This window comes from Mauremys reevesii, linkage group 2, assembly GCF_016161935.1.
Source record: "Mauremys reevesii isolate NIE-2019 linkage group 2, ASM1616193v1, whole genome shotgun sequence".
In the NCBI taxonomy this organism is placed as follows: Eukaryota; Metazoa; Chordata; order Testudines; family Geoemydidae; genus Mauremys; species Mauremys reevesii.
The window spans coordinates 165,845,023-165,864,602 of record NC_052624.1 but is presented as its reverse complement, the minus strand read 5'-3'; the positions used below and the strand labels follow the sequence as shown (position 1 = coordinate 165,864,602).

The 19,580-nt window shown below is 43.8% G+C and overlaps 1 protein-coding gene across 3 annotated transcripts in view; it reads left to right on the top strand.

Annotated features, from left to right (window-relative positions):
• DROSHA (drosha ribonuclease III) overlaps positions 1-19,580 on the top strand; it is a 109,266-nt gene that overhangs the window by 9,298 nt on the left and 80,388 nt on the right. The window contains exons 3-7 of one of the 3 annotated variants that reach the window (XM_039523848.1): positions 1,728-1,820; positions 2,837-3,068; positions 5,751-5,925; positions 13,974-14,128; positions 17,083-17,163. In XM_039523848.1, the coding sequence (XP_039379782.1) occupies positions 1,728-1,820; positions 2,837-3,068; positions 5,751-5,925; positions 13,974-14,128; positions 17,083-17,163 (736 nt within the window). Of the gene's footprint in view, positions 1-1,727; positions 1,821-2,836; positions 3,069-5,750; positions 5,926-13,973; positions 14,129-16,039; positions 16,141-16,295; positions 16,431-17,082; positions 17,164-19,580 lie in introns of those variants that run through there. The other 2 variants (XM_039523849.1, XM_039523850.1) reach the window with 2 other exon arrangements.

Genomic DNA, 19,580 nt, shown 5'->3' with positions numbered 1-19,580 from the left:
TCCTGCTTTGATTTGTTTTGATCCAGAGCTAACCAACAAATCAGATGGCACAGGCCTTGCTCTGGAGATCATACGCTCTAAACTTAGACAAAACACAACAAGGAAAGATGAAGAAAGGGGGTCCATGTGCAGAAGGGGTACATAGTATGTGTTAAATTTGTTTGGCTGTGCATACTTCATAAGGTTACAAGATTTTTTTTGTGTGCACGTGTATAAAAATATATACCAGAATGTGTGTGTATGTTGTTAACTTTGATTCAAATTCCTATTATCCCTGCAGAGCCAGCCCAGCTATGGTAGACATCTGTCTGTTCCTTCTTGTGCATCAACATGGTTATTTATTAACTTTTTTACGTCTGTACAATCTGACTGACAGCAGTGAGTTAACATCTGTGTCACTGATGGCCAGACTGGGTCCACAAGAACTTTTTTTCCTGATGGTGATGTGTGAGGAGGAAGGAGCCCAGGTTGAGCTTACCGTTGAGGGGAAATATATTTTTATTTATAAATGGAGTGCATTTGATGTGGAAATAACTGAAAAACAATAAACCATGGAATCCCATGATTTAAATTTTACAGCTACTTAGCTAAACGTAGCTAAACGTTTGAAGCCCTGAACATTGAAATACGATCTCCAAACCTGCCCTGGGAAGCCTTAAGATCTCTGGTTTCTTCTAAGAATTGCCCCAAGAAATTGTTTTTAAATGTTGTAACAACTGTGGCTTAGATATTGGTTGTATAATGGCAACTACAATGTTGGAATTGTGATAATAACTGGTTAATGATTGAGTAGGGTGACATCTGGTCCTGTTTTTAAAGGGACAGTCCCATTTTGTGGGACTTTTTCTTATATAGGTGCCTATTAACCCCCACTCCCGGTCCTATTTTTTCACAGTTGCTATCTGGTCACCCTATGGTTGAGGATGGTCTGAGAAGTATCCGTGTAAACCACATTTCTCAGTACAACAGAAAACAACTGCAGGAGCTTTCTTCTGGATCTGATTTTTTTTTACTTCAACTGAATATTTCTTTAAAAAAGCATCTTGGAGAAAACTCTAAAATATTATTTTGTAAGCTGTCATGCAGATACAGTGCTTGTAAAAAGTGCCAGTTTATGCTAGTGAGTGAAGGCCGCTAGCTACAGAACATTGGGAGTGGTTGTGTTTAGGATTGCTTGTGCCTGTAAATTTACTCATGCATAAATGTTCATAGGATGGGGGTCATAGTCATTAGGCTATGGAGACATCTATTTTTTTGTTGGTGATCTTAGTTTATTTGTATGCACTTCTGAGGTGGCTATGAAGGTCAGAGGGCTTGTATGAGAAATGTTTGAATTATTGCTGCAATTCTGAAGTTATTGTGTGTGGAGAATGGTAGCAGGTGGAGTAAGCAGGCCTTTCATTTATAACAGAAGGAGGACAGGCAGAATGGGAGTGACTCGATGGTATACAATATCGGCTGTCTATACTGAGAATAAATTAATGGGATATTAAGATAGATGTCCTTATGATGAGAGCAGGGAAGGTGGAGGGGACTGTCTGTCATAAATTTCTTGAGGAATAGATTGACACCAGAAGGCTTTCAGGTTTCGTGGAATCTAACTGTTGGAACACACAACTTACAACACTGCTGACAATTGACTTAAAACTGGTTCTGTGCTGTTTCAGGAACAGTATTTACAAAATTCAGGATTTTCTGTTTAACCTGTTCGTTTTAAATTCTTAAAGGGAACGGGAGAGGGAAAGACATAGGCATCGTGATAGCCGAGGATCGCCATCTTCAGAGAGGTCCTACAAAAAAGATTACAAAAGAACCGGGAGGTAAGATGGGATATTTGATCTTGAAAGTCTTATCAGGCTGTGCATGTGTACATGTACATATATTTGCCTCAGGACGGACAAGATTCAGCCCTGGCCTGGTAACAGCTTTCCTTTATATGGAAATGTCATGACTTTAAAGTTTGATATCTTGAGGCCCTTCAAAGCTAGAAACAGGAAAATTATACCATTGGACAGTGGACTTCCCTGCTGCACAGTGAGAGCCTCTTAGCACCCACTGCTAGCCTATAAGGTACCCAGATAACAGAATTTAAAATCTTGACATTGTTACATGTAGAATAACTGTTTTAGGTCATTTTAGAGGTCTTTATGGCTTTGTCTGAGCTCTATATTGCTGGCCTCATGTTAGCTTTATTGGTTTTATAAGTGGAGGGATACAAAAGATAGTCCCAATAATGTTTTGAAAACTTCCTAAAACACTGCTAAGACAGTTTTCACATATTACACAGAGTGAATAGGGAATATATGAAAATCTGACGTGGTGGAAAAGCGTTCTCTCTCTGTGAATAATATGACCATTCCATACTCATGCTGATAAAATTTTGATGTCAGTCTTCCCTTTTTTAAAAAAACCAAACAAAAATGTTTACTTTTTCAGAGTATGGCTGATTTGCTTCAAACCTTTAAAACAAAACTAAACCAGAAAAACCCCTCCAAATCTCATTTGATGTAAAAATAAGCATTTTTAGGCTAAAATGAGGTTTTTTTGAGAGTTAAAGTGTGGTCAAAAATAGGCCTTAAAATTACAAAGGGCTTTCAGTCTTAACTCCAGAGCTGCTGCTAAGTGACTCCATATACTAGATTTGTACCAAAAGCTAATATTTACTGTTGAAAGTTAACCTCTTAAAATAAGGAAATACCAAGTGAACTCTACTACAAGTCATATGGTAAAATGACCTATTGATTTGAAGTAAACTATTCATTTTGTATTATAACTATATCAATATTAAAAAACAAAACAACTTGTGATTGATTTTCTTTCTTTTCTCCCGTTGAAGCCGATCCCCCAGCCGAGAGAGAAAGAGACCTCGATGGGAGGAGGAGAGAGAGAGGTGGTCAGAGAATCAGAGTGCCAGTAAAGAGAAGAGTTATACTGCTATTAAAGACAAAGAGCCAGAGGAGATCATTTCAGAAAAAAATGAAGAGGAAGATGAAGAATTGCTCAAGCCTGTGTGGGTTCGTTGTACCCATTCAGAAAGCTACTATTCAAATGACCCTATGGATCAAGTGGTATGTCTATGAAGATCCCTCAGTTACTATGTACTATCCTTGTATACAATGATTACTACAAGCATTTTAACAGCTTTACATTTTTGTTTTATCCAATGCTTAATGCTCCCAAATTTTCTTTTCCCTCCAGTTTTATTTTCATCACTCTTCAGTTATTTGTATTTTGGTAATGTAATCCGCAGGTGCAGATATCCGCAGACCATGTTTGTGGATAGCAGATGGATGCAGATCCAGATTTTGTATCTAGAGGCCTGCAAATCTGTGAATATCTGTGGATCATGTTTTCAGATCACGGATTGGATGCAGATGCTGATTTTGTCTCCGCCCAGGGCTCTATCAATAACTACAGTGTACAGTTGAATGCAGTTCTCTATTGTCAGGGTCAGCTGGTGAAAGGATGCCTTTGCATATGTCCCAGTGATTTTATACGAAGTTCCCATGCTACACTGGACCGTTTCTAGGAAATGTTTGTTGTTTTGTTGATTTTTTTTTTTCATTTGTTCATTCTGGAATGATGAAACCACACCATATTTTAAGACATTAATATTGCAAAGCCTCTGTCGCAGGGCAAGTATGCCCTGTCAGGAGAACTATCCTGGATGCAGGGCAGGATGGCCTAATAGCTGAAGTCGATGGGGCCACCCTTTGGTGCAGGCCAGAGCAGTATGGCCTTGAGGCTGAACTCAATAGGACTGCTTGTCTAAGTGGGGCAGTATGGCCTGGTGGCCATGTTACCCAGGGTTCTTTCAACCCAAAGCTCTTGGTAACTGTTACTCTGTGTGAGGTGGTGTCAGGAAATAAATCAGGGGGGACACGGCCGTCCGACCGATAGATGGCTGGCACAAACAGAACAACACAAGAGTACTTTCACTTAAAGCTACACTTACTTAGTCTCAAACACTTACACATGTTCGCAACAGATTAGTAAAACACCCCCAACCCTTGATAATTACCAAAGCTGAGTGTGGCTCTCGAGTGAAACAGTGGAGGCTTCCAGTGGCCAAATCTTCCATCTGCTGGTGGGAACCGCAAGATGTATCCAGAGGGAGAGTCCAAAAAGGGTCCCCAAACGAGTCCAACTATCTCAAGCTTTTTCCCTTATTTATATATTAGTAATAGAATGACATGTCCCTTAAAGAAAACTTGTAAAGCAAGCAGTTCCAATGGGCAAGTAAGAGGCTCCTTCTGATTGTTGATTAACCAGGTGTGGGTTCTTCCAGAGTTTGCAGCCTTGAGACCCCAATAGACACTCCTGGGGCACATCCTGCTCTTTTAAAATACATGTATCAGCAACTTCAACACAATTCTTATCAGGAAGGAAGCGGGGTCAAGCTGCCCTTTCTGTGGCACCCCAAAACTCCACCCCCCCCCACCTTGGTCAAGCTGAGACTGCTGAATGGCCAATTTACAGCTTGCTGACTAGGCTGCCTTTAACAATAAGCCATAGTGGTTTCAGGCACTTTACTGGTTTGCCAAAGTCTCCCCGTACAGCCAGGCAGGGGGTGGCTCGGTGGCCGGGGTAGGGAGACCCAGGCCCTCCCTATTCCACCAGCCCAGGGCCCTGTCAGCAGCGAGTATATCCACCATGGAGTCAGGGGGGATCCCTTCAAAACACACTGACTCTGTTCCTGGTTCCACAATCGGATCAATGTCTATTTCCCCTGGGCTACTTCCTACCCTGTCTTCCTGTGCTGTAGTCCACAGGTCCTCTGTATCTCTAGGGTCATTGACTGGCGAAGTTCCTGATGACTCCTTTCCCTAGTGGGCTTCCATGGGTAGCCAGGTATTTGCCTGGGTCTCAGTGTGTCTGGCCTCTGTGGTCTGGGTCGATCCTGAGCGGGAGCCCGCAGCACACATTCATAGAATGTCAGGGTTGGAAGGGACCTCAAGAGGTCATCTAGTCCAACCCCCTGCTCAAAGCAGGACTAATCCCCAGACAGATTTTTGCCCCAGATCCCTAAATGGCCCCTTCAAGGATTGAACTCACAACCCTGGGTTTAGCAGGCCAATACTCAAACCACTGAGCTATCCCTCCCCCACATTCTCTACTCCTGGGGGAATTCTGTGCCACTGTGTGTGCACAGAATATATGTCCCCTGCAAATGTCTTTGCTTCCTCACAGAAAAATGGCTTTCTGATGGGGAAGCAAAGGGAAGCCACAACAGTGGTCATGTGACCCTCCCCAGCAGTATGTTTCGGCGGCCCAGGACAGCCGGCAGAGAGGTAAATCACTGTTGGGCAGGCAGCAGGACTGGTGAAAACCTGGCTGGTGGCTCCTACTGTGCGACAGCCTTAGCTGCTAGTCCCTGCTGCAGAAAGCTCTGCAAACTCCCACCTCTGTGCAGCCAGTGGCCTGTGCTCCCCAATGCCATGCTGGAGCCTCCACATTTATTTGACAAATACAATTTGCAGAATTTTAAAATATTGTGCACAGAATTTTTATTATTTTGGAGCATTATTTTTAATTTTTTTGGTGCAGAATGCTCTCAGGAGTAGTCCTCGATGGTCAGTCCAGACTGAGCTGGGCTGCTCACTGTTGTACTGGGGTCTCAGTTGGGGCAAAGGGGCATGGCTTCCACAGTATGGTGTTAACCCTGTCCTGTCCAGTGCGGGGCAGTTATACCCCATCACAGCCTCCTTAAATTTTCTGTTTGTTTTATTTTTGGTTTTTGTCATTATCAGGGGGACTCCACGGTGGTTGGAACAAGTCGGCTCCGAGATTTGTATGAAAGGTTTGAGGAGGAGTTAGGAAAGCGACAAGCAAAAGCCAAAGCAGCCCGGCCACCATGGGAGCCACCAAAGACCAAACTCGATGAGGATTTAGGTAAATGCCACGTTGGCGAAGACCTGAAACCGAGTAATGAACAGTGACTACATTCTTTATATCAGTTTGTGTGTTCTTTTGTGTGAATATATGCTGGGTGGTGTTTTCAAAAGCGCTCAGCATCAGCTTAACTGTCCTCCCATTGAAATCAGTGGGAGTCTTACCATTGCCTTTGGTGGCAGTGAAATTAGGTCAACACTGAGTGCTTTTGAAAACCGCACCCTTTGTGTATTAGACGTTATCTTTAAAGTGTCAAATTGCAGGCTGTTGAGCAATGATCTTATTTTCAGCTGCCACAAGTACAATTGAAAGATGATTGAAGAAATGGCATATGCATTTTAAACATATACTGTTTTACCATGGCTCTCTATTTAACATGAAGTAAAAAACTTGCTAATTAGCACATCATTACTCTGCATGAAATATTGTTGGTCACTCCCCAGCTCAGGGCAAAGATTGAATAGAGGAATGCTATAATAAGTCTCAGAATGCTCAGAAGTCAATTTTTGTAAAACACCTTTGCTCTTTGTCTGTCTAGAACCCAAAAACATGTTAAGCCAGTCACAAATCAAATGAAACCTGGTCTCTGCTCTGAAGAGCTCACAGTCTAATTTTAGGAAAGATACAACGTGATGGTCTCTCAAATAGGTAGAAAGGGAAGACAAGGAGAACAATCATAAATTCACATGGTATCTAAGGATGGTTATGATCCTAATCCTACATGATGGTGAGAGTTGCTGCACTCCCATTGTGGATTAGTCTCACACTGCACATCTTGATGGTTTCATTATGTTCAGAAGTACTGGGTTTTGAAATACATTTTAACTTACAGAGTGATGGTTCATAGGCTGAGAATTTTGTACTGCAGTATATTTGCTAAAATATGATATGTCATAACTAGAACTTAGATGATAAACAGTAAAGATAAATGAGCCCAAGTACATACTTGTGGTGTTATCCTTTTTGCATTTATTTACTAGGGACCCTGTCTTCCTCCCCTTGCAGTTTTTGCATTTATTTCAGTAGTAGCTTATTATTTATTAAACTTCAGTGATTTCCAGTGTCTCACTCAGTCCTTGGTGTTAATTAGTGACGTTCACCTCTATATCAAGGTAGCTTGAGGTTACATTTTTTTTATTCAGGTTTTATATCTATGATGGGTAAACAACTGAGCTGCTCAAAAGTGAGCCTAGTTATGTATGTATCTTTATTTTTTCATGTTATTTTGCCATAAATATAGCGTAATACAATCAGTGAGCTATTAGCAAAGTAAAATGACATCCCAGGGAGACACAGAAATAGATACGGATTTTTAATTTAAAAAATGTATTAACTATTCTAAACATAGTAAATGTACTTTTTGGTTTGTGCCATATATACAGGGTGCAATTCACCCAAGAGTGGATGGCCCATTGAAAAGCCTGCACATCTTTTAGCCCCTGCGGGAGAATAGTTTCATGCAGAGGTGTCTGCCTTCCCTAGGCACCATGGATGGTGCTGTTGGCAGTGAGGAGGGGGACAGGCTACTAAATTTATCCTACTTGTATGCAGTCAGTTGCCTAGCAGGCACAGAAAGGCTTTCACCACTGTTCCAGTCTGCAGCCTGAATCAGTTAGCCATGCAGACATGGGGCCTTGTATGTTTGCACTCTCTTGTGGTGTCAGCACGAGCCTTTCCCACAGCCTGATTCAAACATAGGCTTGGCAGGATTCAATTTTTATTCTTTTACTACTTTGATGGCTCATATTGATGTTTGTATTTAAGCATTTTTTGAAATTTTATCCATTTAATTTTTTCACACTTGCACAAAACTATGGGTTTTAAGCATTTAATTTTATTTTTAGTGATTTAAATTTTTACAGTTGTGGAAAATAATGGGAGTTATTTAATGACTGTAGATGTAGAGATTCAAAATGTTAAAGCTTTCTAGCAATCAAAGCACAAATTGTCAATATCACATGTAAAATTATACAAAGTAAATTGCCTTAAATCAAACTCTGATAAGTTCTCATGCAACATTTTTCTTCCCTTGCCTATTGGGTAAATTTTGATTATTATAAATAGATTTTTTTTTTGTCGATTTGTATGTGCATGGTGAAATCAATATTTACCAACATTTACAGTTAAAAGTCCAATCCTTTAAAGCCTACTTATATGGGGTTTGGCAGGAGGTGTTAAATTTCCACTACAGAAAACGTCTCCTTTCTGCTTCGGTTACTGCATGTAATGTCATTTGGAGGGGGAAACATCTCCTTCAGAGAACCAGAGCAAAAAGAAGGAAAAAATAAGAGTCCTGTAATAGTCCTAGAAATACTGGGATTTCAGAGGAATTAAGTTTAGCTCTCCCTTCAGGCAGGGTTTTTTTTTTTGTTTTTGTTTTTTTAAGTGACTAAGGAAATTTCTGATAAACTCCTAAACTATCACCAGCTTGTGAAAAGCTAATCCCACTCCTTAAAATGCTAGAGCTCTCCGTGGACATCTTGAATTCTGAACTATTGTGTGGCCTTCAATTCGCCAATGTAACCTTACAGGCCCGGGAACATTGCTTTTTTGCATACACCCTTTTCGGGGGGAGGAGAAATTGGTTAATGGTTATCGACAAAAAAATTAAATAATCTTGGTTACAAACACAAATATATGCTGTACTATTACCATAACTAATGTGAACCTGAAACAACTTGAAAAGAAACAAGCTCTGTTTAGTTGACCTTCAGTGTGCATGGTCATGAATATAGATGCAATGTACATGTTTTCGGTCTTTTTTTTTTTTTTTTTTTTAAGATTTTACTTGTGTGGATTATAAATTCATAGTCCTCTTCCTTGCAGTCCTTTAGCTTCAAACAATTGTGATTGGGAGCATAAAAAGTGCTCTTCTGAATTTACCAAGTTGACCAAGAGAGCATAGAATTGCTCTCTTAGTCAACTGGTCAGATTATTCCACTCGTGTGGGCAAACAAATTCAGTTAATGCAACTTTCAATAATCTTAGTATTTACTGTCACTCTTTAAATTAAAACTTAATTGCTGTCCTAGGATTCATAAGAGCCACTCCGAATGTTATGTTTCAGAGTAGCAGCCGTGTTAGTCTGTATCCGCAAAAAGAACAAGGAGTACTTGTGGCACCTTAGGCCTGGTCTACACTAGGAGTTTATGTCGAATTTAGCAGCGTTAATTCGATTTAACCGTGCAACCGTCCACACCAGGAAGCTAATTAGTTCGACCTAGAGGGCTCTTTAGTTCGAATTCGGTACTCCACCCCGACGAGGGGAGTAGCGCTAAATTCGACATGGCTATGTCGAGTTAGCCTATGTATGGACGGAAATCGACTTTAGTAGCTCCGGGAGCTATCCCACAGTGCACCACTGTGTTGACGCTCTGGACAGCAGTCCGAGCTCAGATGTTCTGATCAGCCATACAGGAAAAGCCCCGGGAAAATTTGAATTCCTTTTCCTGTCTGGCCATTTTGAATCTCAATTCCTGGTTGGACATCGGGGCGAGCTCAGCAGCACTGGCAGCGATGCAGAGCTCTCCGGGAGAGGGGTCCATGCAATCTCAGAGTAGAAAGAGGGCCCCAGCATGGACTGACTGGGAAGTCTTGGATCTGATCGCTGTGTGGGGTGATGAGTCTGTGCTTTCGGAGCTGCGCTCCAAAAAACGGAATGCAAAGACCTACGAGAAGGTCTCCAAAGCCATGGCACTCAGAGGATACAGCCGGGATGCAACGCAGTGCCGCGTGAAAATCAAGGACCTGAGACAAGGCTATCAAAAAATCAAAGCGGCAAACGGATGCTCCGGATCCCAGCCCCAGACATGCCACTTCTACGAGGCACTGCATGCCATTCTCGGTGGGTCTGCCACCACTGCCCCACCAGTGACCGTGGACTCTGAGGATGGGATAGTGTCGACGGGCAGTTCCTTGGCGATGTTCGCGGATGGGGAAGATGAGGAAGGGTTTGTGGAGGACGAGGCAGGCGACAGCGCTTACGATACTGCTTTCCCCAACAGCCAGGATCTCTTCATCACCCTCACGGAGATCCCCTACCAACCCTCCCCGGCTGTTAACCCGGACTCTGAATCAGGGGAAGGATCAGTCGGTAAGTGCTATAAACATGTAAACATTTATTTTTTAAAAAACAGGAATAAAAACTATATGAAAAGAAGGTCAATGTTTATGGGGATAGAACAGAAATCCTCTTGGGAGAGTTCCACGAAGCTCTCGTAGAGGTACTCGAAAAGCCTCCGCAGGAGGTTCCTGGGGAGAGGTGCCTTATTGGGTGCTCCGTGGAAGCACACTCTTCCGCGCCAGGCTATCCTCACGTACAGTGGGAGCATTGCCTCGACGAGCATGGCAGCATAGGGCCCTGGTCTGTGCAGGGTTTCACGCAGGGTGATCTCGCTCGGCGACTGCTGCATCTAATTAGGGGAATTAGTGTAATGTTACTATTGGGAATGCTTCACTTTTCCTTTGCATAACAATAAGCGTCGTTTAACAGCCACGTGGTGGAGGCTGCAGAGGGGGAAGCATACAGGGATCTTTCCCGGGGACAGCTGTGAGGGGGTGGAACAGGGTCAGAGTTTATGCTTTCCAGATTGCCTGCAGCAGGAGGGCACTGCTATACATTAACTTTTAAGCAGCCTAAACTTTACGGCTTACCAGGCCTGGCTGCTAAACGGATTCTGCTGTCCTGCCCCGCTTGTCTGATCTCCAGTGCAAGACCCCATGCAATGAAAGCAAATGCCGAAAATTCGAACTTGTCCTGAGAGCGCATGAGATAGGTGCCGTGTATGGTCTTGTTCACAGAGACAGACTAGACTGTGTTCAGTGTTCGCAAACATGTATCTTTGCAAGGAAATCACTTCCTTTTTCCCATCACACAGCTGCGGCTGTTTCCCAACCTGCCCCGGCATCCCCCTCACAGAGGCTGGCGCAGATTAGGCGGCGAAAGAAAAAGACTCGGGACGAGATGTTCGCTGAACTGATGGCCTGCTCCAGAGCCGAGGCGGCCCAGCAGAGCCAGTGGAGGGAGACCCTCTCTCAGCAGCAGCGCTCACACAGCGAACGGGAGGACAGGTGGCGGCAGGAAGACCAGCAGGCGACTCAAACGCTGCTTGGCCTAATGAGGGAGCAAACGGCGCCTTGTGGATGTTCTGCAGGACCGCAGGCAGGAGGAAAGAACCCCCCTGCACTGTATGTGCAACCACCCTCCCCCGCCACAAAGTCCTGTCCCCCCCCTCACCCAAAATAACAAGAAGGAGGGGCACTAGGGGCCGTGAAAACTGTCACTGCACCCCAGCAGAGCGCTCATGTACCAAACAGCTCTCATTCCCTAAAGTATGAGAATTGCTTCCCTTCCTGGCTCACCCAATCCCAAATCCCAGTTTCATCCCCCAACTGTGTAGTTGAGTATTAAAAATAGTTTGCTGTTCATTACTGTTTCCGTCATGTTTCTTTGCAGAAGACTTTGTGTGAAGGGAGGGGAGGGGTTTGTTAATTGCATAGGACAGCCACCATTACCAGGGTACAGACATGGGGGCAGGATCAACAGCAGGTCACACACAGAGTGCAGTCACTAGGCACCCGGGTCAGTCTGGGAGGTGTCTGCTGCCCCAGGTCAGTCTGGGAGGTGTATGCTGCCCCAGGGTCTGAGCGCCTGGCATCCACAAATGGCAAGGCAGGCTGCCCTTACCATGCCCTTCCACCCTAGCCATGAGCCTCTCCGATGCCCTGAGCCCCAGCCAAAGTCATCATCCCCCTTTACCTACTCACCCTTCCCACACACCCCTCACCCCTTCCGGCAAACCCACCCCTTACTGCGCACCTTCCTGTAACCGTCCTCCCCCCAGAGACCGCTGTAGGAGCAGGACACTGTCATTCCTCGAGTGTAGAAGCGGTCTGTACATCACTGCACACCGTACCCACCACAGTCTGCATCCCTGTTTGAACCCTTTAACGCGAATTCGTTAGTAAAGAAAACTTTGTTAATTAACAATGTTCCAATAACTTTATTTTTAAACGTCTGTTGGAAGGGGGGAAACCTGGTGAACGGGGTATGTAACCGCTGAAAAAAGTCAATAGTAACTGAAACAGGGGCAGGTTCAGCTTCTCTGTAAAGAGACTGGACAGTCATAGGTTACCCTGCTCTCCGAGGAACCTAGCTTTCAAAGCCTCCCGGATGCACAGCGCTTCCCGCTGGGCTCTTCTAATCGCACGGGTGTCTGGCTGAGCGTAATCAGCAGCCAGGCGATTTGCCTTAACCTCCCATCCCACCATAAAGGTCTCCCCCTTGCTCTCACAGAGATTGTGGAGCACACAGCAAGCTGCAATAACAATGGAGATATTGGTTTCGCTGAGATCCGAGCGAGTCAGTAAGCTCCTCCATCTCCCCTTGAGACGTCCGAAAGCACACTCCACCACCATTCTGCACTTGCTCAGCCAGTAGTTGAAGAGCTCCTTGTCACTGTCCAAGGCGCCTGTATAGGGCTTCATGAGCCAGGGCATTAGCGGGTAGGCTGGGTCCCCGAGGATCACTGTAGGCATCTCCACATTCCCAACAGTTATTTTGTGGTCCGGGAAGAAACTACCTTCCTGCAGGCGTCTAAACAGACAAGAGTTCCTGAAAACACGCGCGTCATGAACCTTGCCCGGCCACCCGACGTAGATGTTGGTAAACGTCCCCTATGGTCCACCAGTGCTTGCAACACCATTGAAAAGTAGCCCTTTCGGTTAATATACTGGCTGGCCTGGTGGGCCGGTCCCAGAATAGGGATGTGAATCCCATCTATAGCCCCACCACAGTTTGGGAATCCCATCGCGGCGAAGCCATCTATGATGACCTGGACGTTTCCCAGGGTCACTACCTTTGAGAGCAGTAGCTCAATGATTGCGTGGGCTACTTGCATCACAGCAACCCCCACAGTAGATTTGCCCACGCCAAAGTGGTTCGCTACTGACCGGTAGCTGTCTGGCGTGGCAAGTTTCCAGAGGGCTATGGCCACTCGCTTCTGCACACTCAGGGCTGCTCGCATCCGGGTGTCCTGGCGCTTCAGGGCAGGGGACAGCAAGTCACAGAGTTCAAGGAAAGTGCCCTTACGCATCCTGAAGTTTCGCAGCCACTGTAATTCATCCCAGACCTGCAGCACTATGCGGTCCCACCAGTCCGTGCTTGTTTCCCGGGCCCAGAATCGCCGTTCCAGAGCATGAACGTGACCCATTGCCACCATGATCACCGCGGCGCGGGATCCTGTGCTTTGTGAGAGGTCTGTGCCACTCTGACACTTCATGTCCTCACCGCGCTGCCGGAGCCTCCTCGCCCGATTTCTCAGCAGCTGACTGTGGAAGAGGTGGACGATATGGCCGTTGTCAACTCCTCGCACCTTAAGTGCAGCGATGATCGCAGCGGGCTCCATGCTTGCAGTGCTGTGGCGTCTGCGCTGTCACTGACCAGAAAAGTGCGCTAACAGATTTCTCGCCGGCACTTTCAGGGAGGGAGGGCGGGAGTGACGGTTGAATGACGACAGTTACCCAAAACCACCCTCGACACATTTTTCCCCCAGCAGGCATTGGGGGCTCTACCCAGCATTCCAATGGGAAGTGGGGACTGCGGGAACTGTGGGATAGCTGCCCAGAATGCACCGCTTCCAATGTCGACGCTTGCCCCGTTAGTGTGGACTCACAAAGTCGAATTAGTGTCCTTAGTGTGGATACACAAATTCGACTTCAGAAGGTCGAATCCACAAATTCGACCTAAGTTAAATCGAACTACTCTTGTAGTGTAGACATACCCTTAGAGACTAACAAATTTATTTGAGGATAAGCTTTTGTGGGCTAAAGCCCACTTCATCCACTGCCTGCATCTGATGAAGTAAGTGGGCTTTAGCCCACAAAAGCTTATACTCTCATAAATTTGTTAGTCTCTAAGGTGCCACAAGTACTTCTCATTCTTTTTTCTGAATGATATATAAGTCTTTGATGATTTTCAGATTTATATGATGCTTGCTTGGATATTAGAATATTCCTCGCTGTTTTGGAAAAGAATGAATGAGGGTTCTTTTCAACTAACCTTATTTTTACGTTTGAACCAGAGAGCTCCAGTGAGTCTGACTGTGACTCGGATGACAATAGCAGCTGTTCTAGCAGTTCAGATTCTGAAGTGTTTGACGTTATTGCGGAAATTAAGCGTAAAAAGGCTCACCCTGATCGTCTGCATGAGGAGCTCTGGTACAATGATCCCGGACAGGTATTGTGTGAAGAATATTCACTGTGTATTTTAAAGGTTTGTTCTGGGAGCCATTCAAATCTACAGATCAGAATATACTAGATGACACCTGTTGTCTCCTGTGCAAATTGATTTTTTTTCATCCTTTCTAGATTATATTTTATTGTTGTTCAGTGCACATTACTTTCAATCTCAGGAATTCAATTAGAACCCTAGAGATTCTTCACCCTGAATCATATTTGACTGTATTTGTAAACTCTGCATTACCAGCAATGTAATGGTGCTATTCTGTTAGCCTAGCAATAGAGGCACAAAGATAAATGCCGGGATGAGGGAGAGAGAGCTTGTAGAGCTGCTTTACAAATGATTCACCTAAAAGCTCTTACTGTATAATGATAAATAATGCCTTAAATATGCTGTTAATGCTCCTAATTTCTTGCCTAATGGTTCTGCTGTAATTGCATGCAGATTATAGTCCTCGTTAAATGTAATTGGTGAGCTCATGAAATGTTGTTTGAATATATATGTTACACAGAGATCAGGCGGTTCTTTGCAAATTTGCCATCTCCATCTTTCTTTTTTAACTCTTTTATGGTTCCTTCTAACTCCTTGTCAAGTGGCACCCCCAGTAAACTAGTTTTTCCTGCCTTTTATTTGAAGCATGAAACTAGAAGGCCACAAATTATGATGGCAGAAGATACTGCAATGCACATTGCTGCCGTGAGAATTCAAAGATCTGTTGACACTTCCATTATGAAGTCTCATTTATGCTGCTAGGGTTAAAAAAATAAATAAATAAAACACAACCCAAAATTATAAAACTGTTGAGATATTTAACTGTGAAAATTATGTTGTACGAGTTTTGTTTTAAAAGCTGTGTTTTTCAAACAAATATAATAGAATCCTCAGTATAAAATGTTTGCCAAATAGAGAGAGGTGAAGGGCCATGAAGTGAACAGTATCAGAAATGCATGGTTATTTCCATGAATTTACCTTGAGTTACTTCTTCCTAAGGGACATCTGAAAAAAGTTCCAAAAAAGTCATGATGGCCTTGCCAATGACATAGTTTTTATCTCTGAGTTTTATTCGGTACAGAACAATTTTATTTTGAATAGTGTGCCTTCCCATAATTTTGGTCAGTATTCCAAAGTGATAGGCTTATAAATGCCTTGGGTGGATATCCCAAAATGCTTTACAGACCCTCACTCCCACAAAACAGGAATGAACGTCAAGCAAGTCTTGCCAAAAAAAACCCCAAAAAACATCCCAAGCCAAACAAAAAAGCCTGACAGCGTAATTTTTGTGTAAACCACTCTCCTTTCTTGCCTGTCATCTATCCCTAATTCATGTCATGTTGTATCTAACATACATTGCAAGCACCTTTGGGCCTTACTGGTGACCTAGCTTCTGTGTAAATCCCCAGGCATACACTTAAATAGTATTTGAATATACCATCTTAATAATAAGAGTAAGTGCCAAACTTTTCAAAAGTGGCTTGTGATTTTGAGACACCTTGGAGGGCCCTGATTTTCATGAAGCGATGAACTAATTGAGGGTTTATTATATTATTTCTCTCTCTTGTCTCTGATATGTAAGATATACAGGCAAGTGAGAAAATGTGCTTTCAGCTTAGTCTTGACATGAGAATATTTTGCTAATGTTTATTTAGCACACTTGTTCTTGAAGGATTCCAAAGTATGTGTCAAACTGTATAAGAGCAAAATACCACATCACTATGATATTAAGGATGCACAGTTAAACACCCAAAGGTGAGGAAATACGCACTACATCTTAAGCCCCCTTGCATGTATGTGTTATGACAAAATCTAAGAGGAAAACGATGTCAGCCAAACAGTCAATAGATTAACCTTAAAACTGGGCTGCCTTTTTTTCCCCTCCAGGCCATATGGAGTCCATTCCCACTGTTCATTGTTGGCTCCCTGTCACTGAGACACCCTAGCCTTCTCTCTGTTGGCTGAGGATGTCTCCCCCACCACGGAGCTCTGTTGGGACCTGCAGACTGCTTCTAAAGGTAAGGGGAGTCCTATGGTGGGTTTTTATACACAATTGCAGTTTTTTGAAGTTTTAAAATATATTTATACCTTACAGGGTATAAAATATAATAATTAAAACTTTACAAAACTGTAAAGGGGTGGAAAAAAAAGGGGACTTAATCTACTTCTGTAGGTTGGCTCCGGTCTCTACCGGGGTTCTGTGGTGGGTGTGACGTCACAGCCAGAAAGCATGCTAGGGTGTTGCACTAACTGGAACTGCCAGTCTGCAGTGGGCCCAGACTTCACAGGGCTTGGAGGTAAAAAGAAGGTAAGTTTCAATTTTATATTGTATGTAATTCCCCTCTTGACAGAGTTATTTGGTATATTCATCCCATAATTCAGAAATGGCCATATTTTTTAAAAAAAAATCTATGTTCAGGCATCTTTTGAAGTACTCCAGTTATGTCTCTAAAGTACAAATAAGACCCCAAACCTACAAACATTTACACTTGCTTAATTTTGCATACATGGGGTGAAATCCTGGCCTCATTGTAGTCAAATTACGTAGCACCATTATTTCGCCAACTAAATTCAGTAGAACTACTTGTGTATAAAATAAAGTCCATGAATATATAAAGTGCAGGGTTATTGGCTTCACATAGCAGATTGTTCTAATAAATAAGAAATGGAAAGGCTATACCTTACATGTGATACTGCAGTGGTGTCATTCTGCTAACGTTGGTGTCCCTTCTTACACTGCACAAAAAACAATAACAGTCTAATGCTGTTGTGCAGTTTCCTTATATCAGTCTGTACAAACAGTTTGCTACTTAAGTGGATGTTCTAAAACCAATAAATCTTGTAAGTATGACAGGCTCTTTGAAGCAACAGCATTCATGATGTTAAAACCAAAATGCTTTTCCAGACATCGTCTCTTGTCTTTTTTCAATAAAAACAGAATCCTATTTTGTTTTTGACAGATGAATGATGGACCACTGTGCAAATGCAGTGCTAAAGCCAGACGAACAGGAATAAGACACAGCATTTATCCTGGTGAAGAGGTAACGAGTTTCGAATATTACACTTATAAATGCCATATTGTCAGCAGTAGGCAGGTACTTGTTTTGCTCTGACATAAATTGGAGGAAGTTATTGTTTTAGAGTAAACTATGGTGTCATATTAAATCAGTCAGATTTCTTACCGATTGTGTAATTTCACATTTAGGATGTGCTACCTGTAATGAAACTCCATATAAAAACTAGGGAAAATAGTTGCTGAACCTATGCACTAGCCAATTTCTTCTTAAAGTTTCTGAAACATGCAGCTAAATTAATAACAAAAAAGCATAAACTACCACTGAGTCACAGATATCAAGGAGATGCACAAGTTATGTTTCTGCTGAGTCTTCCTATAGAGGAGGTGTGTAAAGCAGGGGTCCGCAACCCCCGGGCCACGGACCGGTACCGGTCCGCGGCCTGTTAGGAACCGGGCCGCGAACCGACCCCTAGCACATCAAGCGGCGTGTCTCCGGCGGGGCCCCTGAGCCCCGCCCCGCTCAGAGCTGCGTGGTGAGGGGGGCAGGGCTGCGAGCTCCGGGCTGAGCTCAGCTGCCTCCGCTCGGCGTGGAGCTCACAGCCCCGCCCCCTCACCACGCGGCTCAGAGCGGGACGGAGCTCAGGCCCCGCCGGAGGCACGCTGCAGCTGTCGGGCGAGGCGCTGAGGCTCCGGGTGAGCGGGGAGCCGGGGGTAAGAGGCTGGGGCCAGCGGGGTTGGCTAAGGAGCAGGGAGTCCTGGGGACAGTCAGGGCACAGAGAGGGGGCGGAGGTTGGGGCGCTCAGGGGCAGGAAATGGGGGTTGGATTGTGGGTGTTCTGGGGTCTGTCAGGACTCAGTGGAGGGGATAGGGGTTGGGGCAGTCAGGGGACAGGGAGCAGGGTGGGGTCCCAGGGTGGTGGGGGTCTCTGGGGATGGTGAGGGACCAGGAGCAGGATGGGTCGGGGATTCTGAGGGGGGTGGGCGGTTGGGGGGGACAGGAAGTGGGTGGGGGTCAGATAGGGGGCAGGGCTCTCACTAATTCTGCATTATGGTCAGTTGTATAATTATTTCATTATATATTACAATAATAATAGAAATAAAAGTACAAAAATAAATGTAATGCGCTTGAATCGTCCCAAAACCATCCCACAGGTCCGCGGAAATTTTTTTTTCTACGAAACCGGTCCCTGGTGCCAAAAAGGTTGGGGACCGCTGGTGTAAAGGGAAAGTGAATAAATTAGTTACTTTCTTGCTGATAGAAGCAAGACATGCAATTGTCTCAACATGGAAACATGTCTCCACTAGAAACTGCTAGATGATTTGTTAAGTTTTGACCCTTTTTTGATTGGAATAAAATTACACAAAAGTGCTACTTTTCTTATGATATAGCAACCTTCCTGTGGAAAAAAATATTGCTGAAGTCTCACTATTTTTATCTGTAGAGGTAACCGACACATCGTGGTTGTATTTTCTTGTTTTCCCTTAAAATACAAAGAGCTTTAGAGCACATCAGTTTTAATAGAAAACTTTTTGTTTTATGAGAACATTAAGAACATTAGAACAGCCATACTTGGTCAGCAGAAAGGTCCATCTAGCCCAGTCTCCTGTTTTCCGACAGTGGCCAATCCCATTTGCCCCAGCGGGAATGAACATAACAGGTAATCATCAAGTGATCCATTCCAAGCTTCTAGAAAACAGAGGCTAGGAACACCATCTCTACCCATTCTGGCTAATAGCCATGAATTTATCTAGATATTTTTTGAATCCTGTTATAGTCTTGGCCTTCACAACATCCTCTGGCAAAGAGTTCCACAGACTGACTGTGTTGTGTGGAAAAAATACTCCCTTTTGTTTGTTTTAAACCTGCTGCCTGTTAATTTAATTTGGTGACCCCTAGTTCTTGTGTTACGAGAAGGAGTAAATAACACTTCCTTATTTACTTTCTCTACACCAGTCATGATTTTATAGACCTCAATTATATTCCCCCTTAGTCGTCTCTTTTCCAAGCTGAAAAGTCCCAGTCTTATTAATCTCTCCTCATACAGAAGCCGTTCCATACCCCTAATCATTTTGTTGCCCTTTTCTGAACTATCTCCAATTCCAATATGTCTTTTTTGAGATGGGGCAACCACATTTGCACACAGTATTCAAGATGTGGGCGTACCATGGATTTATATAGAGTAAACATGATATTTTCTATCTTATTATCTATCCCTTTCCTAATGATTCCCAACATACTGGTCACTTTTTTGACTGCCACTGCACATTGAGCAGATGTTCTCTGTGAAATATCCACAATGACTCCAAGATCTCTTTCTTGAGTGGTAACAGCTAATTTAGACCCCATCATTATATATGTATAGTTGGGATTATGTTTTTCAATGTGCATTACTTGGCATTTATCAACATTGAATTTCATATGCCATTTTGTTGCCCAGTCACC